The following is a 27,627-nucleotide window of genomic DNA, read 5'->3' as shown; positions in this document are numbered from 1 at the left end:
TTAAAAGCTATTGAATTTTCTTTCATTCACCTTCAAATTTAGTCCATCTAAAATAATAATTGTTTAGTCATGACCAATGACATGGGTCCCCATTTTGGTAAACATTAATCAAGAAGTTTAAATATATATATTTTTTCTTATTTTAATCGATTTGTTTAATATCATTTGTTTGAATGTTGATGTGATTTTCATTTTGATAAATTTATTTAATTTGATCTATTTTCACGACATCATATAAACTATTAATGAAAGATTAATAAATTAGTAATGAAAGATTAACCGCGTATCTTATGTGTCATTCTTAATTTTTTTTAATTTTTTAAAAAATAATATTTTTTAATTATTTTATTAAGTTTTTTATTTAAATATTCTTTTGGTTTAATTTTTGATTTTATTTAACGTGGAAATCAGATATTTAATTTAGTCTCTATTTTGATAAATTAGGTTCAATTTAATTCTTTTTCATGATGTAGTCTAAGTTATCAACGAAAGAAGAACTTTATGATCATGTTGATTTTTTATTTTTATTTTTCAACTTTTATTCATTTTTTAAAATTTTCTCTTGATTTAAAAAAAATTATCTACTTCAAGTCAACATTATGTTTACGTTGCAATGCCAGCATCACATATCAAGTTTTCATATATCAAGTAAATATTAGTGCAACTATAAAACTCATTTTTGTCTCTTTCTAAATTTAATACAAATTTATTTTTTATTAAAACTCATTTTTATTAAATATTTCTTTCATTATTTTTAAACCAACTATAACTATATTATTCAAATATAATTATTTGAATTGATTTAAAAATAATAAAGAAATTTTCTTCTAATTTTAAAATAATAAAGAGTTTTCTTTCTAATTCTAAAATTAAATTAGAATTTTCCTTATAATTTAAAAATAAAAATTCTTTATTAAAAATTTTATTTTTAATTATGTGTTAAGTTAGTGTTACATGTTACATATAAACATCCAAAATAATATAAGTCTCACACTAAACAATATAAACAAAAACAGAAACTAAAATAATATTTATCCCTTTTCTTATTTACGATTCAGTACATATTTTAGTTCCAAAAAGTTATCACGCGAAGTTACAATCAATAGTTGATGCAGACAAAACTCTTATGTATTTATTAAGTTTACTGGTTGATATCATTGAACGTGATTTCTATACAACACGACATGAAGAATCCTCAATTGCACCTCTGAAATGTGTGGTCACGTTTCAGTTTTTATTTCTTTAAAAGTTATTTTTAAAATTCTAGAATTTAAACAAAATTTAGCTTTTTAAGAGGATTTAAATAAGCAGACCCATAATTTCCACAAAGTCTTTTCTCCCAATGACAACGCCTTTTATTCTATCAATACAACACTTTATACTTCATCGTGTAGTCGCTTATGTTTCGTAAAACAATGCATATATTGGAACTAAAAACAATAACACATACAAAATTTAGGTCTGCTAAAAGTTTTGAATTCAGTGTAAAGAATCATACAGATGTACATCAAACATTCAAATTATTATAGATTTCTTTTGGGGATGATATTTTTTTCTGAAAATAATTAAAACTATGATGTAAGAGATCAAACAACTGAACCATAACCACTACAGTTTTGAATTTTAAATTCAACTATTGTGATTTTCAAAACATGGACAAATGAAAACATTATGAAGGAAAATTGATTCAAGTGATAAAATTGTTCTTTTCATACAGATAAATTCCAGCAACCAACATTCCAATGATATTGACTTGGCAAAATGGCAACTTAAAAACGAAGGGCGAAATGCAGATTATATTTATACACATGAGAATGTTACTATGGAGCCTGTGTGAGAGAAAACCAACAAATGTTAATAGCAATAGATAATCCACTGTAGATCAAATACATTATATCAGGTATTATAATTTAACATCAACTTGATTAGAAATGGTACTAAACCTAAGGCATTAAATAGGAAATAATGCCAAGACAATGGATAAACCAGAACTCAGAATAATTACTTTTATTGTTTTTTCTAAAAGTAATTAAAGTAACATACACACACAATGAATAAGAAAACTAGGTCATGTTATCCTAATTCGTTTTCATTTAAAGTGGTGATTTTTTAACTCAAAAATCACCACATTCAAGATATCAAATTATGAATCCCTTTTACCAGCCAGAGGGAAAGAGAGATTCAGTTGTGAAATGTGCATTAGCAAATACCATAATTCAACTACAAACCTCAAATTTTTGGCCTCCAGTGCATGATCTCATCAGATTTCAATTCTGGGAATGAAGCACCAAAAAAAAGCTCCACATTCGTCCTGCTTAGCTACTAACAGCAAATTCCTTTACTTCAAGAATCATAATACACAAGCAAGAACTGGTCAGATATAAGATACACTTATATTTCCATATAAAAACCCAGCTTCATCTGCAAACGGAAAAGGCCAAAATGGCATTCAGTGTGCATCTCCTCAAAGCCTTTTCTTTTTCTCCATACCACTAATTCAAAGTTATGGAAGCATACCATCAGGGGAGAAAACCCTACAGGCCAGGGTTTGTCTCTAGACCAATTTCATTAACATCTATGTCTGCTATGTTCTCTTTCCCAAATAGAGTGAAATGCACAGTAGCCTGCAGGAAGAAGGCTATTTAAGTCTACAAACAAGTGAGAAAACTTTTTGGCATAATTATTTGACCCATAAATTGAAACGTTATTTACAGCTTGCAGTCAGTTTTATTTCATAACAGCATTCTAGTAATTTTAATCAGATAAATTTGCATGTATGTCCAGAATAGAAATTGCTATGCCAATTTAAGCTTGCTAAGGAAGAAGCTCACCATTTTAGTTTTTCGATTCAGCTTCTTGAGGGTGCCTGTAAACCCTGAAAAGGTTCCAGATACAACATGAACAGTGGAACCTGGAACAAGGAGTTTATATTTGTTTCGATTAGAAGAGGCCTCTTTGACTGTGACCTGATCAGAAGTTTTCCTATGCCTCCTTTTAGATTTAGAATCAACAATAGCATTCAAAACATCATCGGGTTCTAATTCTGTATTACGAATCCCAGAGACTAGAGCTGCTCTTTTCTCTTCTTCCTCAAAAGCTTGGTCAGTTTTTTCTTGTTCTTCTTTTGCTTGTCTGAAGATTGCATCCACATCTTCAGCAGATAATGGCTTAGGTCTATTGATCTGTCTCTTTCTGCAAAGTGAAAATAATCAAGAGTTTTTAATCATACTAAACAGGAACAGGGAAATATATGCATTAGAGACGTTGGATTTTAGATATTTTCAACATCTGAAATCATTAATTAGAACTTAAAACGTATACAGCACACTTAAAAGGCACCAACAATTTGTAATCTTAGAAAGTGTTAGCTACTCAGCTCATCATAACTTGATCAGGAATAGGTGTAACTTCTCAAAAACAATATAACATTGTTATGATCAGTTTACTCATAAACACTTGAAGAAAACTAGAAGAATGAAATAAGCTTCACCCATAAACTAAAATTAGTTTATAAATATGTTTTTTTATCAGATTCACCACTGCATAAGTAAAATCAGCTTTTTAGGGAAGTTAAAATCATTTAGCTTATCCCAAAAAAAAAAATTATTTTAACTTATGCATAAGTTAATTTTAACTTTGAGAAAGTTCTTTTCTTTTTCTTTTTACTTTCTTCTCCTTTAATGGAGGAATTCATTCCATTTTTCCTTATTTTTTAAGTAAAATGGAGAAAATTTATTCAGAGTCTTCATGTTTCAAACTTTCTCAGCATAGCGTAACTTTAAAAAACTATACTTCAACATTGATTAACTTGTCAAGTAAACAAAGGGAATTAAAATAGACATTTCATTCAGATGGTTTCTTGTGAGGAACTGTTTTCCAGATTGTAGTCATTTCTCTTTATCATAACTAATAGATTGAAGACATCTTGCCTTGCACAAGAACCCAACCTTTCATGCAAAGATTTAAAACAAAATTCTAAAAGACAGAAGGCAGAAGCAACAGATGCTTACGTGTTTCCAACTGTTGAACCAATAAATCCTCCAACACCATCATACTCTCTTATGAAGTCATGTAATTCTTTGTTCATCACACATCTCAAGAAAACACATCCTGGGAACAATTGTCTTGGTTTAACAGAGTAGGAACCATTCTTCAATCTCCTTTTCTCATTGACGGATGGAACATATATCTAAAACCATACACTACAACATCAATAAATAAAATAACCTGATATGAAACATTACTTGTCACTCCTCAATTTAACTTTTATTTTCATCTTCATCTACTAAGCTGGTGCTAATGTTTGCCACAAACACCAACAACTACCATGGCCAATGGCCACTCTCTAAAACTCATTCAAACAAACAAATGAGCCTAGAAACAGTTTTTATAAAAACTAACTGCAATCTAAGAACCACTTGTTCAAGCTTAAATCTACAACGCAGCATGTTTTAGCTATTATTCTTAGGAGAAACTTTGATACATTTCTTTAAGCAGTTTGTGGCATTCGCTGATAAGAATGAGATTCTCATTTTAATAGTCTGTGTAATAAAGGTCCACATTAAACATCAACATATATTCTACTGAAGTGAAAATCCAATTTAAATTAAAGAGCACACAGATAGCACTTAACTATATCTAACTTTTATCGTTATTTTTAACCCTAGGAATATGTTTGAGAAACTAAATTTGTTAAAAACACATCAACAAGTACGTATTTACAACCTTAATTATGAAGCTTATTGAAAGTATCGTGTGAGTTTTGAGAACTTATTTGAAGTCAGGTATGCAACTTAAATATGTATTTAAAAATCAAACCTACTGTTAGGATACAAGGTATATGAGAGAAGAAGGTATAGGAGAGAAGGAGAAGGCCGAACGGTGGAAGCGGAGAGAGGTCAGGCCGAACAGTGGAAGCGGAGAGAGATCAAGCCGAACGGTGGAAGGCGAAGAGAGCTCGAGCCGAACGGTGAGAAGCAACGAAAAACTTGGGCCGACCGGTTGAGGAACGACTATCCTACCTGATGTAGCAGTTAGGATAGGCGGGAAATATTTAGTATATTTAGAGTAATATTCTAGAGAAATATTTAGAGCGATATTCTAGGGAAATATATTCTAGGGAAATATTTTATTTAGGGAAATATATTCTAGGGAAATATTTTATTTAGGGAAATATATTCTAGGGAAATATTTTATTTAGAACAATATTCTAGGGAAAGATTTGGCACAAGATGGGTGGGATACAATTAGTATAAATAAAGGGGAGTCTATTGTTAGGGTTATGCTTTTGATTATTGAGTCTTGTGACATACGGCTATGCTCCTCTGAGGGAGGTTATGCTCCCAAGTAATTGAAGGAGGTTATGCTCCCAATTACCCTTGTTTACTTTTGTTTATTCAGATATTACCATCAATAAAAGAAATTCATTCGTTCATTATCATTCATTGTCTTTTCTATCTACTATGATAGTGTCTTATTACATGTCCTATTCGGGTACGTAACACCTACTATAACTTCAAGTTGATTAACACAGTAAAACAGTGTATATACATGAAATTCTTAAAATGAACTTCCGAATCCAACTCATGAATATCATTAAATATACACTTAAACCTTTAAGTACTAAAACATTCTTTTCAAGACTTTAACCTCCTTTTATAAATTGTTATAATTATAGTAAATTCTTTAAACATATTTTGTTATCTCTGAAGCCAAGTTTCGGGTTGTTGATGAAGAAAAAAAAACATTAACAGGGGAGATTCCCGAAAAGTGGTTAGCCAGGTTCTCAAACAGAGTCAACAAGGCCCATAATACTAGTACTGATAAATTCCAAATCAAGGATTAGGGAAACAGATCACTATTAACAATTTTCAACTACTTAAGAAAAACTAGAAATTGCAGAAGATCAGAAGACGTTAGGATCATGAATGATTGATAAGTCAAAGAAGATTCTTTATTTTGAATTAACAATTTAAAAATAAGAAACAAAAGTTACACTCAGTAATCTGGATAAAATTTCTATCAGATAACATAAACTTCATCAAAATGAGCCTAAAATTTTTGACAAAAGGTCAACATAAACACATACAATTAACCTATTAATTTTCTAACAGAAAATAATGCTAATAAAAGGTTTGCAATTAAAAAAATACACACACAAATACAAGGGTCCAATAGAAAAGTATACCATTTTTATTTCAATCTCAAGCTTTATTCATGATACTTTTTCCATGCATTCATGTGCCGAAGATATGGTTCTAATAATTGAAATAAAGAATCGTAAACATATTTATCTAAACAACAGTTACCAAATCCGAGAGAATGCAAAACACTTTCAAAGCAGATGACGAAACAGCAACAACATCCTTACCTTAAATTCCACATCGGGGTAGTTTAGAGCGAGGGAGCGAGCGAGGAGTTGCGCGATTTCGTGACCCCTAATCCTCAAAACACGAATGACCCACCATTGAGGACCCAACTTGGCGAGGTTGTCCAGGTTCAGTTCATCCATCCACGAACCTTTCTTCTTCGGCTTCTCGATGAGTTTCATCTCCACTTCCTCCCTCCAGTTGGCGCCGCTCTTTCTCTCTCTTCTCTCGCTCCTCTCGCGTCTCCTCTCGCGCGCGCTCACCTGAGAGAGGGACTCCAAGGAAGCTGAGAGGGTTAAGGATCTGTTTGGAAGGGAAGTAAAAGTGAGAGTGTGGAAGCGCAATGGATTCCATGGGAGAAACAATCCTTTCATGTCTTCTGCTACTGCCAAGGAAGGATAATACGAGGATACTCCTTTGCCTTTTCAGTTCTCCTGTTTTATTGTGTGAAAAATATAATAACAATTACTAAAACTTAATACCACATTTTATCACACAATTACTATAAATTAAAATTTATTATCCAAATTTATATTTCGCTCATTTTATTATCAATCATTTTCAATTAGTTCACCCTGTAACTTTAAAATTCAACAATTTAAGATTTGAAATACATTTAATAAACATAATTTAAAACACGAATACATCTATTTCAAAATATGTTTATTTTTTAAATATATCTATGTTTAAGAAAAAAACACATCAAAATTAAAATAAATAAAAAAAACAAATAATAAATTTTAAAAAATCAAAATAAAACAAATAAAAAGATTACAAAACTTCAAATAAAAAATAACAACTAAATATAATTACAATATTTTAAAAAATCAAATAAAAAATTTAAAAACAACAATCAAATAAAAAAAAATTCTTTACTTTAAATTATATTGATTTTTGTTATTTTTTAATAATTGTTTAATTTAATTTTAGTTGATTTTTTTAAATATTGCAATGGTATTTGATTGTAATTTTTTATTTAAAATTTTGTTAATTTTTTTTCTTTGTTTAATTTTGATTTTTCAAAATTTACTATTTGTTATTTTTTTATTTTATATTTAATATGTTTTTTTAATGTAAAAATGTTTAAGGAATAAATTATTTCGAAGTATGTTTATTCATTAAAACTACGTTTATTTATTAATTGTATTTCAAACTCTAAATAGTTGAATTTTTAATTGATTTTTGAAGGCCGGTGAAGAAATAAAAAAAATGCAATAAGTGAAGAGAGAATAAAAAAGTAAAAGAAAATTAATTTAATAAAAGTTAAATGTCATATTTGTAATTCTAGAAGTGTAGGATGAAAGAAGAGAGATGCAGGGTGATACACCCTTTCAATTAAATTTCTTAAAATTTTAACACCAACAGGATTTCACATTAAAAAAAATAGGAGAAAAAAATACAAAAACGTTAACCATTTATTAGATTAAGGCTTTTACTATCTGCACTTTCACAATTTCTTCTTGCAACTACTCAAATTTTCAGAATATTATTTTATCCTTATAAAAGTGATTAAAGTTATCTCAAATTTCTAGACCAAGATTTATGGAACAAAGTTACCAAACTATGTGAAATTTGTTTTGGAATAAGATTTTGGGAAGATATTTTTGAAACAAACTTTTCATAGTACATATAATGTATTTCGGAACAAGTCTTTTTGAACATCTTACATTATATATGTTACAAAGAAAAAGCTTTCCCGAACAAGTTGTTTTTCCATTTTCTCTCTTTTTATTCCTATGTAACGTTGTTCACTCTTTTTCTAGCTTTGTAGCAACAGTCATGATAGAAGAAACGATAACAATAATGGTGTTGTATAACAATAATGGTGTTGTAGGGTAGTTGTGATATAAAAAGGTTTAGAGAATAATTCTCATGTGTTATTTTAGAGATAGTGTGTCATTCAAGTTGGTGCATGGATATCATACATTCCCAACTTGAATAGAGATTCATTAAACACTCGTCTTGACACTCCTTTGTAAGAATATCAACCAACTACAATTATGATCTTACAAATGGAAAGAAAATTATTTCAACTTTAAGCTTCTCTTTGATGAAATGTCTATCAATCTCCATATGCTTTGTTCTATCATGTTGCACATAGTTGTGAGCAATTGTTATAGCCGACATATTGTCACATTACAAATTCATAGTTTCATTTAGTTTAAAGCTCAAATCTGATAGCACATTCTTAATCCACAAAAGTTCACATACACCAAGTGTCATGCCTCTAAATTCTGCTTCAGCACTAGATCTTGCTACTACAGACTGTTTTTTACTCCTCAAAATTACAAGATTCCCTCTTACAAAAGTAAAGTATCTAGAGGTAGATCTTCTATCATCTTTTGAACCTGCCCAATCTGCATCAATATACCTTTCTACCTTTAAGTTTCCATGATTTGAGAACAAAATTCATTTTCCATGAGTGGACTTCAAATATCTCAAAGTTATTTCAATAACATCTATATGAAGTTTTCGTGGGTCATGCATAAATTGACTAACAACATTCACTTCATAGGTAATATCTGGACGTGTATGGAATAAATAAATAAATTTTCCTACCAACTTTTGGTATGTCCTTCTGTCTATGTTTGCTAAGTTTGAGCTTTGAAAGAGTTTATGATTTTGTTCAATAGGTGTATCAACTGGTTTACTCCCAAGCAGTCTAGTTTTCGATAGTAAGTTAATAGTATATTTTCTTTGGCATATAAAAATACCATGTTTTGATCTAGATACTTCAATACCCAAAAAGTATTTGAAGTTTCCAAGTTGTTTCATCTCAAATTCAGATGCAAGGTATTGTTGCAAACTAGAAATCTCATCTTTGTCATTTCCTGTAACAATCATGTCATCTACACATATAATCAAAGCTGTAATTTTTCCTTTTCCTCTCTTAAAAAATAAGGTGTTATCAGAGTTACTTGCTCTATAGCTAAAAGTCTTCATAAACTTGGTAAACCTTCCAAACCATGCTCTTGGAGATTGTTTTAATCCATATAAAGCCTTCTTTAATTTGCAAACCTTCATTTCAATTGAATCTGTCATGCCTAGAGGAGAATCCATATAAATTTCTTCTAAGATTTCTCCATGTAGGAAAACATTTTTCACATCAAATTGTAGAAGAGGTCAATCTTGGTTTCCTGCTAGCGACAGAAGTATTTCTCACAGTGTTGAGCTTGGCTACCGGTGCGAACATCTCTTGGTAATTTACACCATAAGACTGAGTGTAACCTTTAGCCACAAGTCGTACTTTATACCTCTCATAGTTCAATCAACTTTATGTTTAATTGTAAATACCCATTTGCAGCCCACAATTTTCTTCCCTCTTGGTAAGGACACAATATCCCAAGTGTTGTTTCTTTCTAAAGCTGACATCTCATCAACCATTGCTTTGGTCCATCTAGGATCTGTCAAAGCTTCCTATATATTTCTAGGAATATAAATTAAAGATAATTGAGATACAAACGATGCATATGACTGGGATAACCTGTGAGATAACACATATTTACTAATGGGATATTTAACTTTGGCTTGGAGGTCTGGTTCATATTTAGCTACAGGTTGACCATGGTTAGAACGGGATAGAAGATTATATTAAACAGTAGTAGACTCAATGTTTGATATGTTGGTGGTCTCACTTAAACAAGAAGCAATTTCATGATTGATTTCATCTAAATTAGTATTATCAAGGATAGGATCAAAAGGTACCTCTGAAGAGTCAAGCCAAACTTGTTGAAAAGATTGAGTTAATTGGTTATGATCAGAAGACACCATATTATCCAAAAAAAGAAGTGTCCATATTTAGGATTGACTCACTTCTTGCAAAATGATCCTCACACGATAATTTATTTTCACTATATAATTTTATATCTGAGATATCAAATATACTAACATCATGATCACTTTCATTGCCTCCTTGAAGTGTAGAATCAACATAAAAAAATTTATGCTCATTAAATGTCACATCCATAGAGATATAAAATTTCTTTGATGGTGGATGATAAGCACGATAACTTTTTTAAGTTGATCCATACCCAGCAAAAACACATTTGATCGCTCGTTCTTCAAGCTTTGTACGTTGATGTGGGAGTAAGTGAACATATATAACACATCCGAAAACATTAGGGCGTAAATAAACTATGGAAGGAAAGATACAATAATCAGACAACACATATAAAAGCCTTCGAAACTTAAGCACATTAGAAGGAGTTCGATTAATTAAATAAATTACAAAGCTCACAACCTCACCCCATAATGAGATGGGACATTACCATCTATCAAAAGTGATCTTTTCACCTCTAATATATGTTTATTTTTCCTCTCAGCCACACTCCATTCTGTTGTGGTGAATAAGGACATGCAGTTTGATGCAAGATGCTTAGAGTTTATGAACTTTGTTAATTCAGTCCTAAAATATTCTCCTTCATTTTCTGATCGAATGACCTTAATAAATGTATTAAATTGTGTAACAATCATGTGATGGAAGAAACAAACCAAATCACACACATCACTTTTATGTTTAAGAGAAAACACTCAGGTTACCCTAGCACAATCATCAACAAAATTGATAAGAAAAAGGGACATATCTGCCTACATACATATCTACTCTACTTTACTTTGTGCAAATTACTTATGTCAAGTATCCACATGCTCTATCAAATACAAATTAGAATTTTATGTTAGAGACAAAGAAGACATTCACAGAATGTTCTCTCTATCGAAATTCAAGCCAAAAAGTTCATACAACCTACTTTTGATAAAGAACTGAAAAAGCACGTATGCTCTAACAAGTTAACTTTTACCAATGGCTACTACCTATGACAAGGCTAAGAAGATCTGAAGATCAAAGCAAAGTATTATCTAGGACATTTTCTTAAAGCTATATATTGAAGAATGTTGAATAAAAGAGCAAGAGAATAAGCACACTAGAATGAAATAAAACATCTGAGAAGAAAAGCAAAGCTCAAAAGAAAAGAAAACACTCTCAAGCTTCATAGAATCAAAAGCTTATTGTTGTAAGAAGAGAGAAAATTCTGAGAGTCTATTAGATTGAATTGTATTATATACACATCCTCTCTAGGAGAGTAATAGTCTAAGAACATATAAGCGATATGTTGGATTGCAAATTCTGAAGAGAATTCAAACACTTAACGCTTAACTCGGTGGGGTAAAACGGTAGCTAAACTAGTTTGTCTAGTAGAAACCAGGAGTGAGTGAAACTCAACTAGACAACATATTAGGAAGATACCAAGATTGTCTAGAGATACGAGGAGTGGTGAAGAATACACCACAACCAGGAATAAATGATACTTTATTCTAGTTAGTGTGACAAATGTTACTTGGATTGACTGAGGAAATAGGAGTGGTACAAATAATTAACTAGTATGAGTAACAAGTGTTACCAAGATTGACTAGGGATACTAGGAGTGGTGAAGAATGTTGTACAACTAGGAGTGGGTAATACTTGGTTCTAGTCAGTGTTACGAGTGTTATTAGGATTAACTAGGAAAATCAGGAGTGGTGCTAATACAAAACTAGTTAGAGTAATAAGTTTACCAGGATTGACTAGGGATACCAAGAGTGTCGAAGAATACTGCACAACTTGGAATGGGTGACGAAGTAGCAAGAAACAATAGAAGGGAGTTGAATAATGTTTCGGGAAATCTTTTTCGACATTGATATGTGACAACCTTTGATAGAGATTGGATAATCCTCACGAGTCACAAAATCCCTGACGTGTAAGAAGTTGTTTTAACATAAGCATTTATAGCTTGATTGTTTAGTTATTCTTCTATAGCGTCTAGGAGAAGATACTTTTAAGGGAAGGTGCGTCTAATGATGAGTGTGTGTATTAACTGTTTGTTTTGCAAGTATATGTTTTAGTTGTAGATAAAATTCTTGTAGAGCGAAGACACTAAGCATACACATTTCATAGTGGTTCACTCAACTGACATATGCCCAATTCTCCTCTAAGATATCTTTGAAGGTTCTACTAGATTTTTAATGAAGTACATATGAGTATTCTTACCACTTCTGATTGCACTAGTCATACTTAGTAACCGTCGTTACTGTGACTAGAACTGAGTATCACCCACTTCTATTTGCGCAATATTATTCACCACTCTTAGTATCCCTAGACACTCATAATATCTTCCTGATACCTTGTCTAGTTGAGTTTAACTCACTTTTAGTTTTCCTAGTTAACCTAGTAACCCCATTACCGTGACTAGAGACGAGTATCACCTAATCCTACTTATGCAGTATTCTTCACCATTCTTGGTATCCCTAGACACTCTTGGTATCTTCCCTATATACTATCTAGTTGAGTTTAACCTACTCCTAGTTTTCTTATTAAACCTAGTAACTTGTTACCGTGACTAGAGACGAGTATCACCTACTTTTGGTTATGTAGTATTCTTCACCACTCTTGGTATCCCTAGACACTCTCGGTATCTTCCTGATACATTGTCTAGTTGAGTTCCACCTACTCTTGGTTTCCACTAGACAAACTCATCTAGTTACCGTTTAACCCCACCGAGTTAAGTGTTAAGTGTTTGAATTCTCTTCAAAAATTGAAATCAAACAGATCGCTTACAAGTCCTTAGACGATTACTCTCACAAAGAGGAGTTTCTTACCATACAATTCAATCTAACAAACTCTTTAAATTTTCTCTTTATCTTCTTACAAACGAAAGTTTATGATTCTAAACAACGTTAAGAGCATTCTCGATCTTTTCATGAGGATGATTTTTCTTTATTGTATCTGCTTACACATAGTCTAAGCACACCATAAAAGCAATGAATTGTTTAGCAAATCTCGATAGCTTTAAGACTTGTAGCAGAATTGGTTAAAAACAATTTTCACCAAAACCGAGTTATTCTAGCAATTGTCTAATATCTGTGTGCATGTTGTTTTAGCATTACATCATTGTAAAACATCAAAACTTCTTCAAATCATTGCTAAACTTGCTTTCTAAATACCATTCTAAAGAAATAATTTCTTTAAATACAATGTTACTTCTTGTTAAAGTCAAAAACAACATATGAATCTTCTGGTTGAATTCTGATAAAATAGGCATTCGAAATTGAGTCATAGCATGAGTAAAATTGGAAAAAGTCATTAAAATGTGTAATTCTGACTTACAGTAGAAGTAACAAGTGTATTTGGACTTGTTTAAGTTGATTTCTTTGGTTAGAAATTGTAATTTGCAATGGATCAAATTTTGACCATTGCACTAAAAGCTAAAAGGCCATTATCTCGTGAAAACAACAAGTTCAATGTGCATTTTTTTCCACTCTTTGTTTTAGTCAATTTTGTTGCTTTTATCATATATTTTGGAGTCATTCTGAGTTTTTGATTAAGTGTCGCTTCCTTACATTCCCTTTTTCATTGTTTGTCCTTATTGGAATTCTAGTTTTGTCATTTGTAAAAATTTGTTTTAGCTTTATTTATTCTTCTTTGTTTATGTTCCATTGGTCACTTTTGGCTTGGTTTGTGGTATTATTTCACCTCCTTGTGGTGCAGATTTGGTGCTTGCAGTTGTCCAAACCTAAGGTAGCATCTTACGGGGTGGAGGTTGGTTTTCACTCTCCAAATTTGTGGTTGTAGTAGCTAAAATCTAATGCAAATTAATCGTGTTTTGAGAACTGGTGTTACAACTGTGTGAGGTAGTTTGGAGAGTTACAAACACCACAAAACAGTGCATTTGCGAGGCTCGTGTGTGGTTTCCTAAGGCCTTTCATCCTTGACTGAGAGAGAGAGCTTTCTTAAGCTCCAAAGTTCCTTCTGTTTTTATTTCTTTTTATATTTTCGTGTAACAAGGACTTTCCAAATCAAATCTTAGGGAGAAACCTTGGTGTTCTTCCTTCCCTTGAACCATTTGTGTGTAATTGCAAGCTTAAAATTGAACCTTAGACAATGAGTGTGCCTTGAAACCAAAGTTTCAAGCCTCACCTTAGGAAATCCAACTTACTTGATTTTGTTTTCACATTATAGAGTGATTTATGCTACAAGTGATTCAACTTTAATCCTTATCACATTAAGGGTCCGAAATTAGGTGTCTAGTTTCTTTTTAACTTTATTCTTTATTTATGTTGAGTCCATCTTTTGAACTTAAAGGTAACTTTGGCTTAAAAGTGATAAAAACAAGTAGCCTAAGACAATTCTAGCTAGGTAAGACTTTGTTTTTAAGTGGTCTTGTACTCACCTCTCTTACTTGGGATTTGGCTTTTGGTGAAAATTTATAATAAAATCCTTTTAAGTTAAGAAAACTTTTGAAATTAAAGATGTCTTGGCGCAACTCTCCAAGGATAAGTGACTTTGAGAAATCTATAATTCTCAAAGGAATTTCTAAACAACTCAAGAACTTAATCTTTGGAGAGTGGAGGAGAAGAAAATGAGAAAAAGAGACAAGATTGATAAATAATTACAAATTGTTCTACTTCAAGATTACCTAAGGGTTTTAAAAGAAGAACAACTTCAAAAGAAGAAGAGGTTACAAGGAAGTATCACAATTTGAACAAGAAATCTTGAGAGTAGGAGATTATTACAACCAACTTTCATTCCTCATTTTTCTCTTGAAAAAATTTCAAGTTCATTATTTATGGCTTTAAAATCCTCAAAGAAAATTTTTAAGTCGCATTTTGAGTTAGTGTTACCTCACAGGAAACAATTAACTAGAGATGAACACACGAATATTCATACAGAAGAGCTTCTAATTTTTATCAAAGATATAAGCCAAAAACCAATGAGGCTTTCTTCTGATATACTTTTGTCTGTGGAACTAGAATTTATTAAATGTTTATTTTATGACTATTGCAAAATGACATTTGATTCAAAAGGAGTTCATATAGATTACAAGAGAAACAAAACCATTCAAAAAGGCATGCTCCCAAGATTGATAGGATTTTCTTTAATAATAAAGTCATATTTTTGTAAAATTAAGTCGACCCTCTAGATTTAAGGACAAATCCTTTTTTCAGGAGGGAGGGGATGATGACTTAGGCTCAAGTCAAGAACCGATTCAAGGACCTATCACTTGTAGCATGATGAGGAGAATACAAGAAGGAATGGAAGATACATCAAAAGAGGGAGAAGTGAAGCAAATCCTCACTTGGAAGAACCTTGACTCGCCTAGTGCAGCTTAAGGCTCGCCCAACATGTCCATGCTTAGTGCATAATCACACACACCCAATGCTAGCAACCAGATTTGTTTCCCATGTTTTCTATCTTATTTTCCATGCGACTAATGCATGTAATGTGTGACTCCTTACATGTCATTTGATATGTGTACTTATTTGATCATCAGTGCACCTTAGGCTGTTGGGAGAGGGTTGAATGCACCTATAAATTCCTCTTTTCCCCCTTTGTAAAGTAACTTTGAGTTTTGTGTAATGAAATGTTGTTGAGATGACTCCAGCCCTTTCATTCTACTCTTAGTCCCCGACTAGAGAGAGATACTAGCCTCCTCTAGCTACCCTTCCTTAGCTAGGACCTCTAGCTAGCACCAAAACACTTCATCACACACCAAACACCTTAACTAAGCTACTTCCTTCATGTTTCATTGACTTCTGTTGCTTCCATTTCTCATTTATGCTCCTGTGAGTTGCACCATAGCTTCGATCTAGCCTTGGAGAGGAGCTATCACATGGACTTTTCTTCTTACTTTGCAAAAGCAGCAGTAGAAAAGTATGGGGCTATTGTGTGTAAGCCGAAAACAATAGCCATTCGTTTAAAAGAAGTATGGGACATGGATCATGCAGAAGTCATTGGGCTTTTGAAGGAAGGTCCAACGTAACGTTGTTTGGCTGTGTTTTATCTTTAGAGATTGAAATGCAAGAAGAAGGAAGCTTTTGAGTTGTAAAAGGTTTACAAATATACCTTCATTAGGACATGCCATGAGTTGCCATGACCAAGTGCTCAAACGAGACCGCAAGTAAAATGATGCCGATAAGAACTAACACATCCTCATCCAACATATTGTGATTGGTGGTCTTGTCACAAGATAGGTCTTCGTTGTCCATGTAGGGCATATCGTCTCAACGGGGCAGGTGATGGGGATGGCGGTGGCATAGTTTCCATCGATGAGGTCACAGATAACAAATATGAAAAAGAAACTAAGAATAAATAAAGTAGGGAAAGGGAAATGAGGTACTTAGAAGAGAACAATATTATTTTTGGCTAGCTGATAGTGTCTCAGATCTAAGTAGAGTCACCAATCAGCAACAACATAAACCTCAGCAGAGTCCCAACAGTAGAAAGGGAAAAACAAATCCTTTAACAACTTAAACCTAACAAAGGATAGAAATATAATTTTATTTCCTTAACAGGTAATGGATCCCACGAGTAAGAATAGTATGATACCCAAACCTGGTCCATTAATGAGCGGGTACTAGACTACCCGTTACTCACGGGTACCTATTACTTGAAGGTATCAACTACCCACAACGAACTTTACCCGCAAATACCTCAAACACTTATATTTTTGTCATCCCTAGTTGTACGTCTGCATCGCGCCTTTTCCTCTCGTATTGCTTCAAATGCCTTCCTCCATGTGTCCATTCTTGATTATTCGGAAAATTTATAAAAATAAGGTAGTTTAACCCATAAATTACAAAAATGGAGTGGTAGACTTAAAATTTATAGTCTTAGGGTAAGTCGCATGAAGTCAAGACAACATCTAAATTAAAGTCATCATGATTGAGGAAGACTTATTCATAAAATTATGAAAATGTAAAGTCGTCAGGACTTTGATGACAACTTTTTTGTAAACATGTTGAATGAAAGTCGTTAGGAGTAGTGAAAACTTTTATTGGATCTTGTATACAGTAGTAACAACTTTCAATTGAACCAAAGTCATTATAACTCATTACGACTTTGTACATAGTTTTTCAAACTAAAGTTATGATTAGCAATAACAACTTCCATTGTGATATTGTTAGACTTTCTTACCGAACTTGACGAGTTTATCCTCTATCACCGAGCTTAAACCAAACTTCTCCTTTTTTATTATATATATATATATATATATATATATATATATATATATATATACATATATATATATATATATATATATATATATATATATTCTTCTACTACTTTTTTTTACTGTATTTCTTTTTGTAGTTTTTCCTATTCCTATAATCAATAAGAGAAGTATTGTTTCTCTTCTTCTTCTCATCTCGACAAGCTCGGTTTCAACTCGGTAAGCTCGACAACATAGAAAAACTCGACAAGCTCATCAAACAAACCTGGTTTAGTAATGGAAGTTGTTATCACTAACTATGAATTTAGTTTAAAAACTATGCACAACTGAAGTCATCATAAGTTAGCATGATTTTGGTTTAACTTAGTTGTTATCACCACCAACTTTTGTTCAACATATTTACATAAAAGTCATCGTCATTCCTAACTACTTCACATTTTCACAATTTGATAAAGAAATCATCTTCACTACCACGACGACTTTAATTTGGAAGTCATCACTACTTACCCTTATACTATAAATTTTAAAGTAAACTACCCCATTTTTTTTTTGTAATTGCAGAGTAAACTACCGTTTTTTGTAAATTTTCCTTATTACCCCCGGGACTCACATATATCAACCTCCTTAGCCTTTGCATCTTCATTCCTTCCAATATCCTATTGTTGCCTATTTGGACAAACAAATGACGTCACATTTGAAAGCAACTCGGAGCTAGCACTCAGTATAATGTTGAATATCAGTGCCCCTCATTATATTAGGAAAGAAAGTTTTTACATCTACATGACACTATCTTTTAGAATCCTTCACTCCCTTTTTCTTTACCAATACAAAAGTTTACTTCTTTTTTATAACCATTTTAGTTCTCCAGATCGTCAAATGGTTATTTTTTTGGTGTAAAACAATGTTTTCCTTCTATTAGGCCTAGTGCTTCAACAAAGGAAAATGCCACAAAATGCGTTAAGCGGTGTAGGGGGTGAACCATGTGACATGCTGCATCTGCAATGAGTTCCAGTTGGTAAGGGGAAACTATTTGAATATAAGGGTACTATAAACATTCAAAAGGAGTTTGCAGACGAGGGACAATGAATGGGACAACGGACATAAAAGTATTGTTATGCGTAAAGGAGCACATGCACTGTCAAAGCATCATGTGCTAGCTCAACGTCACTTGTCACCGTTTCAAATTTTAAGAATAAGTCACGTTTGTGTTAGTTCCTCTTGATTACAAACAAAGTAATCATTTCACAGATACTAAACCCCCAAATAAATGGTAATTTCCACTTTCTACCCTTTCTCAACAAGTAAAAAGACTAAATAAAACATTAGAAACATTGCATCCTACTTTAACTAGGCAAGTTGGTCTAGAATTAGAGTTTCCCTTACTTTTACATGACAGGGCCTATCACATTGAGCTAGTTACCATGTGAATGCAAAGGAGATTTAACAACCAAAAGACTGTATACAGCAATATGCATGTGGGATCATTGATGTGGGTAAAAAAGGAAATGTGAAATTTTCTATGGCACATGCTGATGGTGTTGTGAATAGATAATTTAACTATGACATGGGATCTGAGCTGCAAAACGTTGAAATGCACAACCCAGTTTCAATTTCACAAATGCAAATCATGCTATTAATTTGAATAAACAACTGAATGTTCAGACAACAAATTCTTCAAATTGAATGTTGCAGCTTTCCATCAGCAATCTTGAAGTGGATCCAATTTGTACAGAAGAGGGTCCTATATCTATGCACCATTCATGGCAGAGTCTACATGGAGTGTATTGCCATCTTCCATGATCTTGCCATTCACTTGAGTTCTCTGCCTCTGAGCAAATCAAAACAACCATGTTATGTCCAAATCAAAGACAAAGACATTACATTAAAGGAACAAAGGAAAGGACAAGCATATTCAAGATACCCAATCTAGGGGGTCTCCAGAATTCCCATTTAATAGCTTGTGATTCTCTTCTTTGGTCCTTCCATCTTTGTCTTTGATGCTCAACGGTAGCAACGTTGCAGCTGCAATTGACCTGTCTGGTAATTCTGCAGAATAACAAGTCAGAACAATAACAAATAGCAGCAAAGTAAAAGACAATAGCTATGTAATTATGTACGTGTGACAAATGCTTGCTTACCTGGCAATTTCTTGTCAATAAAAAATACCACCAAATTAACAGTATACCTGCCAGCCATGCAAAAAAAATTAAAAAGAAAAACTCATAAGGAACACAGGCCACGGGTTTCACGTTATAGAGAAAAATATGCAGCTTACCAGGCAACAACTACATCGACAGTGTAATGTTTGCGTGATGCTACTATCAAAAGACTCTGAACCACAGCAAGCAGCCACCCAAGCTGCTTTATTGACCTAATGGTTGATCAATTTCAACAAATCAGAATGTAAATATACATAACAAAGCATGCTACATGAAAGACTGAATAAAATGAGTGTCACCAACACTCTTTCTAGTTCATTAAAATTTATTGAAAATTACAGTGACGTTCACTAAATAAGGTGTGTGACCTACATATTTTGTAATGCCAAACGATTATATAGGGTGTTAAAAAATGTTACAGCAAAAATTATCCAAACAAAACTTGCTGAAGTAAAATCTTGTGACATACTTAATTCTTCAACAAAAACAAGATGGAAGACATTTATAAGCCAATTTAACCTTCGAGTGCCATATTTCTGATACGTGAGCACAAAAACAAGAGTAAAGATCATGTGCGATGAGAATATCAAATCACCACATCCATAGACCACACCACGTGGAACTGCACATAATAATTGAAATAAGTACCAGAAACAAACAAAGAAAAATCAAATATAAACAACTTCAGTACAATAATGTATACTAACAATTGAGAAAGAGCACTTCAAAGACACTATCTGGATGAGGTAATGTGGCAAGATTAGACCCCTGCACGATGATCAAGTAGACTAAAATTATAACAATCTATGAAAAAGAAATGTATAAAAGATGTTGCCATACATACCTCACGGCAGTGGTAGTTTGGACCAGGAAGTTGTGTAGAATAAAAAGTTATTATACGAAGAACTTGAGAAGCCTGCGGTACACAATATGCAAAGGTTCGATGAAGGGAGAAAAGAGACACATTTATATATACAAAATAGTACTTGACCATATCTGAAACATTTAAATGGCCAAAAATATACTGTGCTGGCCATATAAGAGAAGTAAATCAAGGCATGATGACATCACATAATAATCAACATTATTCATGAGGCCAGCTTGCATTTATACTGTTGACTCATCTTACATCATCGATTTATCACACTAAGAACTCGGCTACTCAATTAATATTCCCAAAAGATTAAATAATACTTTAATAAATATAAGAAGTGTGATCAGAACTTACAACTAAAAATGCAAAAACCCTGCACCATATGACAACTGTGTAGATCTTTCTGCTCTTGAATATGAAAGGATGAAATGTCCACTGCAAAACCACACATAAAAGAATATATTTGAAACTTCAGACAAAAAGAAATAAATGAATATCAAACTAGTTGAAATGAGAAATTCACAAAAATAAGTCACAGTAGCCAAAAAGGAAAATAAGAACTGAAATAAGGAAATGCTGAATTATATATGTCAAATATTGCAGTAGTAGAAAATATCAAGAAAATATTTAATAGGAATAAAACCATTAGAATCATGAAAAAAACAATCCTTCACCGAAATTGGTACTAAAACTCTTTATACAAAACTTCAAACCAAAATAAGGAAATATATATTTGAATTTATTTTCTGTCGTTCCTTTTATTTTCGAACAAATCATCATTCTTAAGTCAACAGACAGTACAAATAACTCGAGAGTAACTTTTCAAGCATCTCAAAGCGACAATGGTAAACAATATTAATAATTTAGTCTTCTGATTTCAAGGAAACACCAGGGGGTGGAAGTATTGCACACTTTCACGATCAAGGAATATTTACCTTCAGAATTATCATTTTATCATATAAAATACATAAAGTTCTTAGTGAAATATAGACTTGTCCCTAATTCTTAATCATTATGATGATGCCTTAGGTAGGTAAAATATAAACTATCAAAAGAGCCACCAACCAGATATTAAAATGGTGGGCTTAAAAAGTTCATGTGAAACTGAAACAAAGAGAGGGAAAGAGGGATTCATACCAATACAAAGGATAAAAAGATAAGGGAAAACAACGTTTCACTTATGTAAGCTTTGTCTTGCCCAAGCTCCTGTAACAGCACCAAGATTAAAAGTTACAAGAGCATTCCTACCATTCTCTGTACTGGATTTTCCAAGAGAAAGCAAGAACATCATGGCAATTACAAACCCGAAGAAGGAAGAATCCAACATCTTGTAGAGTAGGGGCAGGCTTGTGTAAATAATGAACTCCTCGGGCAGCCAAACCATGTATATACTGTAGAGGAACAGTTAAATTCAGACATCAGACAATGAAATAAATAGTATGTCAAGAAACCAAGGAAATCAAAGTACTATACTGTTACACTTTATGCATACATAACATAGACAAGAATAGAAACACTCAAACATATGCTTTACAAAAATTGGTCCTTTCTTTTCTTTCTCATATAACATTGTTCTATGCATAACTCTACCGGAGTCAATTTTGGTCCCAGACATCACATCAAAACATTGAAAAGAATGGAAAGAACCGCTTATTAATTTGGCTTTCAATACAATTGGAATCAATTATGGAAAAGATTAATTAAATGTAAACATGCACTCAATATACCTAACCTCAACAACTACTGCAAACTACTAAAATTTTCCAATGATGGAAATGAAACATTGGACCATCTTCCCAGAACCCAGAGTTTCACAGAGAGGTGAGGGTCAGTAAATTTGTTCTTGAGAGGGAACAAATAACTGATCATCTAAAGTAAAAGCATCATAGTCGCAGAATATGATAAAAGATGCTTCAAGCAATTACAAGTTCTCTGAATTCCCTCAATAAAACACTGAACCATCAACTCTGACACTTCGTCATTGCTGACGAATAAGCTCCAGCGATTAACCAAGTGATTGAATTATGTACCTCATTCATTCACTCCTAACCTCAACAACTACTGCTAACTACTAAATGTTTCCAATGATGGAAATGAAATAGTTGACTATCTTCCCAGAATCCAGAGTATCTCAGAGAACCGAGGGTAAGTAAATTTGTTCTTGAGAGTGAACAAATAACTGATCATCTAAAGCAAAATCACCATAGTTGCAAAATATAACAAAAAGATGCTTCAAGCGATTGCAAGTTCCTGAATTCCCTCATTAAAAACACTGAGCCATCAACTCTGGCACTTTATTATCTCTGACAAAATAAGCTTCAGTGATTAAACCAAGCGACATTATTATATACCTCATTCATTCTTAACAGAAACAAATAAAATATATATATATATATATATATATATATAACGCAATTATACCACTAATCATGCCGACGGACAACATGAACAACTGAACTCCATGTAGCATGAAAGAGTTCAAATCAAACAAACGTAAAACACTTACAAATATTATTTTAATATCCTCGTCAAAGGAAAAGAAAAGGAACCTTCTACACAAAAGGGGAACCACAAAATGAGCAACTATACTCAATTCCTGCTTAAGGTTGATCAAAATAGAAAAAAAAAAAAAACCTGAAAAACAAGACCAGCGAGAAGGTACTTCCAATTCTCAGCGAGGAGGTTGATCTCCGTAGTTGTCTCCGCACAAATTCTCTTCCATAGCTACACAAACGCACACCAAATACCTATTAAACATTAACACAAGAACACAAATAAGGAAAAAATAATACCAACATGGGGAAGAAATAAGCAACCTTAGAAGCCTCGCGACCAATGTAAAACGACATGTTATTGTCTTTGATGTTGTCGTTGATGGGTTATCCGCGCAAAGAGCACTTCCATATTACTTCATAACCACACTGATGATACAGTCAACATTGATTGGCCAATATGAAGGAAACCCACATAGAATTAATCCCCTTTAAAACTTTCTCACCATGTAAAACCGAAACATTGGCCAAAAGAGAAGACACCCAGAAAAAGAAGCGCAACTGGGTATCCGAATCCAAATCGCGAAGGGAAAAAAGATCGGGTTTGATCACAAACAGAACCGTAACCCCAGAGAGGAGGAATGATCACAAGACGAAGACAAAAACCCAAAAAAGGCTTTGTCGGTAGAATCAATAGGGAAAATAGAAACGGAAGCGCAATGGTCAAAAGGGGTTTTTCCTTTCCTCTGTGATTCTTCTTTTCTTTCTCGCAGTGTTTTTCTGACTGCTATGCACGCGAGATGAACACGGCGAGACAGTTGAGAAGAGAGTAGAAAATAATAAGAATAACAATAAATACCAAATCGGTCATGTGCTAACTGATAGTACCCATTAAAATTTTCGTAAAAACAATTTCAGTATTAAGTTTAAAGATAAAACTTTTATTTATGTATGAAATGTTATTAAAAGATTTATACCTAAACAGATGATTTTTTTCTAAAATATATGAAAATCTTAATTAGCGACTACCAATCAGAATTTCATCTTTCAAATATCAAATTAATTATCAAGTGACCTTATTTTTTATATTTCCAAAAATATTCCTAAAACATATAACTATTTTAAAAACTTTTAAAAATATAAATTCTAAGTATTTGTTACATTATCGTATAATCACAAAATATATAAGCCTATTGGTGTTTTTCTAATAATAGTAATAATAATAACAATGATAATTTAAAAATTGTATAAAATAATTTGTAATCAATTAATAATACAAAATTATTTACATCTAACTATTTTAATTATCATATTATTAATGTAAATTTAAATTAATAATACAATAGTTATTTACATTATATTGTTTTATTTGGCATTTAAGTAAATATCATATTTTAAGAAAATAATTAATTATACCAAAATTTATGATAAAATATCTTTATTAATTCTTTATTGTTACATGTATAGCTTATTAGTGCATTATTTGAGAATATTATTGAAAAGTAATACTTTTTGTAATTTAAATTGATATAAATAATTTATTTAAATTATTTTAAAATGGAAAAATAGAATGTGTGAAACAAACATAAGATCATTCTTTTAGGTACGTCAGGGTAGATATTTCTCTATTACTAATAGTAATAATAACAATTTTCATATTTTAATCTTCTCTCTAGTAATTTTTATTTGAAAATAATTTAGAATGAGTGACACCATTATGATTTATATGATTAGAAGATGATAAATTGGATTCTTTTGTTATGTATGGTTGTTTCTATTCAGATTTTTTTTTCTTGTGAAATCACAAAAACAACGTTCGAAAGGGGATGAATAATGTTTTTAAAACTTTTTACAAATTATATGTTTAAAAAGATTAACAAAAAGTTGGCTCTCAAAAGACTAACAAACAAGTATATGTTTAAACCACGATGTTTCACAAAGATTTATAAAAGTTTTTGAAAAAAGAAAGTAATTTAATACAAATTTTATATTGATTCATTCAACCTGAGCTAGTTCTCCTTTAAGAACTCTTAAAGAGGTTTTACTAATCTTTTATCAAGATTACACGAGTATAACCTTTATAATTTTACACAAATATTCACATATAGTCAACACGACTAATCCAGGTATTATAAATTACTCTTGGTTCCCTACTCAATTCTGACTAGTCCAAGTATTATAAATCACTCTTGGTTCTCTAATCAATCTTGACTAGTCCATGTTTTACCACTCCTGGTTGTTGAATATTATGATCACTCTAGATATCCAAGTATTGTCAATTACTCTTGGTTCCCTAGTCAATTCTAACTGGTACAAATTTTTAATATGAGTGTTTCTCGATGTCTCTTTGTTTAGAGCTTTTGGATAAAGGTTGGTGCTGTAATTTCCTGCATAAATAAAGAGAACAAAGTATGTAAGCACAAAAACACTTTTTTGTATATCTAGTATTAAATTTTTTATTCGTTGATGATTGTTAGGTACATTATGTGTTCAAAGCATTCTTGTATATGTCAATGTCTTTTAATTAATGTATCGTTTGATGGTAAAACATACAACATGTAGTATCATTAGATAAAACATTAGTTGCTTCTTTTAAAGGTTTATAGTTGTCATTAAGATACTCTCTTAGGAGTTTTCTTATCATTTAGCGCTACTCTAAGTAACATTTCTCTTGATAAGATATCTATCTTTTATCCTTCCTTTCTTCTTAGACATTCCATTGATTGGACAATTATATATGTTTTTCGATATCGTTTATCGGCTCTCATTAGATGATACGTTTTTATATGATGTCTACTTGATACAACGTTGCATGAGTAAAACATAACTTTAAATTTAGAGAAACGCTTCACTTTGTAGACGTTTTTTGTAACGTGTTGACCTGAGGCCTTCAGACGTTTTTTGTAAAATATTGTTTGTTACACATATCATCTATTACATGATTTATTTGGAAAACATTTTCTTTTTTTAAACACTTTTCTTTATAAGCAATATTTTTTGAGTGTTGTTTGATATGCTTGAAAACTTGGTTTGCTAGACATCGTGATTTTGTCTCAACATTTTCCACTTTTAAAAAAACAAGTAATTTTTAAATTGTTCCTAAATAAAATTAAATTAAAAAAGTAAAAGTAACCCCTGCATTTTATTTATTTTTAATATTTTTTTTAAAAGTTTTAAAAGATATTTTTAAATTCATTTTTTTAAAATACTTAATTCAAAATATATTTCTTTATATGTTTTAGATTAGATATATAAAAGATAGTTTTAGAATTAAAAATACATTTCTTAATACCCAATTCAAAATATACAAATATTTTTTAAATTAAATATTTTAAAATGTTTTCTCAAAACATCCAATCTAAAATATAAATATACATCATCCATCGTAAGGTTCTAAATCTAGAAATAGTTAACACTTAATCCATAATGAAGAAAAGTAATATATTCCAAATTGAATGTTTCCAAAACTATTTTCACGTCTAAAAATATTTTTTCAAATACACAATTTGGAAAGTTACATGTTTGTGTCAAGATGTTATAAAATAAATCTTTATTAACATATTAATTGCTTCAAATAAAAAATATTTTAACACATATTTTTATAATTTGACACAGTTTTTTTTATTAGATTTAGAATACATGGATATAATAATAAATAAATAATGAATCAATAAAAAATATGTGTGGAAATATTTTTTTTGGTCGAGAAATGTCTGCCTTTTGCTGGTTTTGCAATGGCAGAGGATAATAGTGATTGTGCGAGGTGTTCATGTTCTTCGTCCACAATGGTGTTGGCTAGAACCCACTCCAGGAAGCATTTTCTAACGCACCTCTTATCTCAGCCACGTCCTTCTTTGACTTCACCAACGCACCCTATGAGCCAAGTGATGGCGATGCCTGTCGCAACTACCATAGGGGTGGTTTTGCTATTTCGACAATTACAGCGGTCAAGAAACAAACAATTGGGAGCCGGAAGCAATTGCCCTAAATTGTTAGTTTATGTGCATAATAATGTCTTGAGTGTTTCTCCTGCATTTCTTCACTTTTCTTCTTCCACTTTCACATTTTAAAAATATCATTTTTAATAGAAAAAAAAACCCTTCCACAGATTTGAAATTTTTTAAAGATTTTCTCGAAAACTTTAATAAATTTCAAAATTTATTAAAAATTTAGAAAATTTTTCAACAGATCTCGAAATTTATTAAAGGATTTTTCTTCATCCAATTTTTAGATACTCACATGCAAGCTGTTGTTATAGGTAAATTTCATTAAAAAACTCAATTACCAGAAAGTCCAACATAGATTCTGAGCAGATCTTTTAGAAACTAGATAGATTCTCAAAAATTTGAACCCATGCTTGTGAAATTACTATACTTATCTACCATAAACTTTTGTTTATCTTCTACAATTTTCTTATTGATCATATTTTTTACCCATAAATATTATTACTAATAATAATTTTAAGAGAAAATTACTACTGTGCATATTTTCACGGGTTTTACATAAAAATATACTTTTGAAAGTGAATCAATCAACATAAAGATAATAATATATATATATATATATATAATATATATATATATATATATTATATATGATTAAAAGAATTACCTAGAAAAATGAGAAACTAATAAACTAAATGCATGTTTAATAATTGAATTAATAACAACTATCATAGAAAATGCATATAATATATAAGTATTCATTCTAAAATAGTAATAAATTTAGTGAATATTAATAAACCACTTA

At 31.5% G+C, this 27,627-nt stretch overlaps 2 protein-coding genes across 3 annotated transcripts; both read right to left on the bottom strand.

Annotated features, from left to right (window-relative positions):
• Positions 1 to 1,834: 1,834 nt before the first annotated feature.
• On the bottom strand, positions 1,835 to 6,796 carry LOC148190777 (uncharacterized). Of its 2 annotated transcripts, XM_088102574.1 has the most exons (5): positions 6,371 to 6,796; positions 4,011 to 4,189; positions 2,832 to 3,192; positions 2,518 to 2,624; positions 1,835 to 2,421 (listed from the first exon to the last, which is right to left on the bottom strand). In XM_088102574.1, the coding sequence occupies exons 1-4, from the start codon at positions 6,740 to 6,742 to the stop codon at positions 2,535 to 2,537; spliced, it is 1,002 nt and encodes a 333-aa protein (XP_087958700.1). In that variant the 5' UTR covers positions 6,743 to 6,796; the 3' UTR covers positions 1,835 to 2,421; positions 2,518 to 2,534. The 2 variants fall into 2 exon arrangements, with proteins under 2 accessions (XP_087958700.1, XP_087958699.1); XM_088102573.1 differs by having other exon boundaries at positions 1,835 to 2,624.
• Positions 6,797 to 18,813: 12,017 nt separating this feature from the next.
• Positions 18,814 to 23,711, bottom strand: LOC124839996 (phosphatidylinositol:ceramide inositolphosphotransferase 1-like). The gene is made up of 12 exons (XM_088102617.1): positions 23,203 to 23,711; positions 23,021 to 23,110; positions 21,691 to 21,777; positions 21,524 to 21,592; positions 20,741 to 20,821; positions 20,357 to 20,428; positions 20,220 to 20,280; positions 20,032 to 20,134; positions 19,629 to 19,724; positions 19,492 to 19,538; positions 19,275 to 19,399; positions 18,814 to 19,181 (listed from the first exon to the last, which is right to left on the bottom strand). The coding sequence occupies exons 1-12, from the start codon at positions 23,233 to 23,235 to the stop codon at positions 19,101 to 19,103; spliced, it is 945 nt and encodes a 314-aa protein (XP_087958743.1). The 5' UTR covers positions 23,236 to 23,711; the 3' UTR covers positions 18,814 to 19,100.
• Between the last annotated feature and the right edge of the window lie 3,916 nt (positions 23,712 to 27,627).

The sequence above is a fragment of the Vigna umbellata genome, chromosome 11, assembly GCF_029865625.1.
Source record: "Vigna umbellata cultivar VRB3 chromosome 11, Vumbellata_1.0, whole genome shotgun sequence".
Lineage (NCBI taxonomy): Eukaryota > Viridiplantae > Streptophyta > Magnoliopsida > Fabales > Fabaceae > Vigna > Vigna umbellata.
This window is presented reverse-complemented; position numbering and strand designations above follow the sequence as displayed.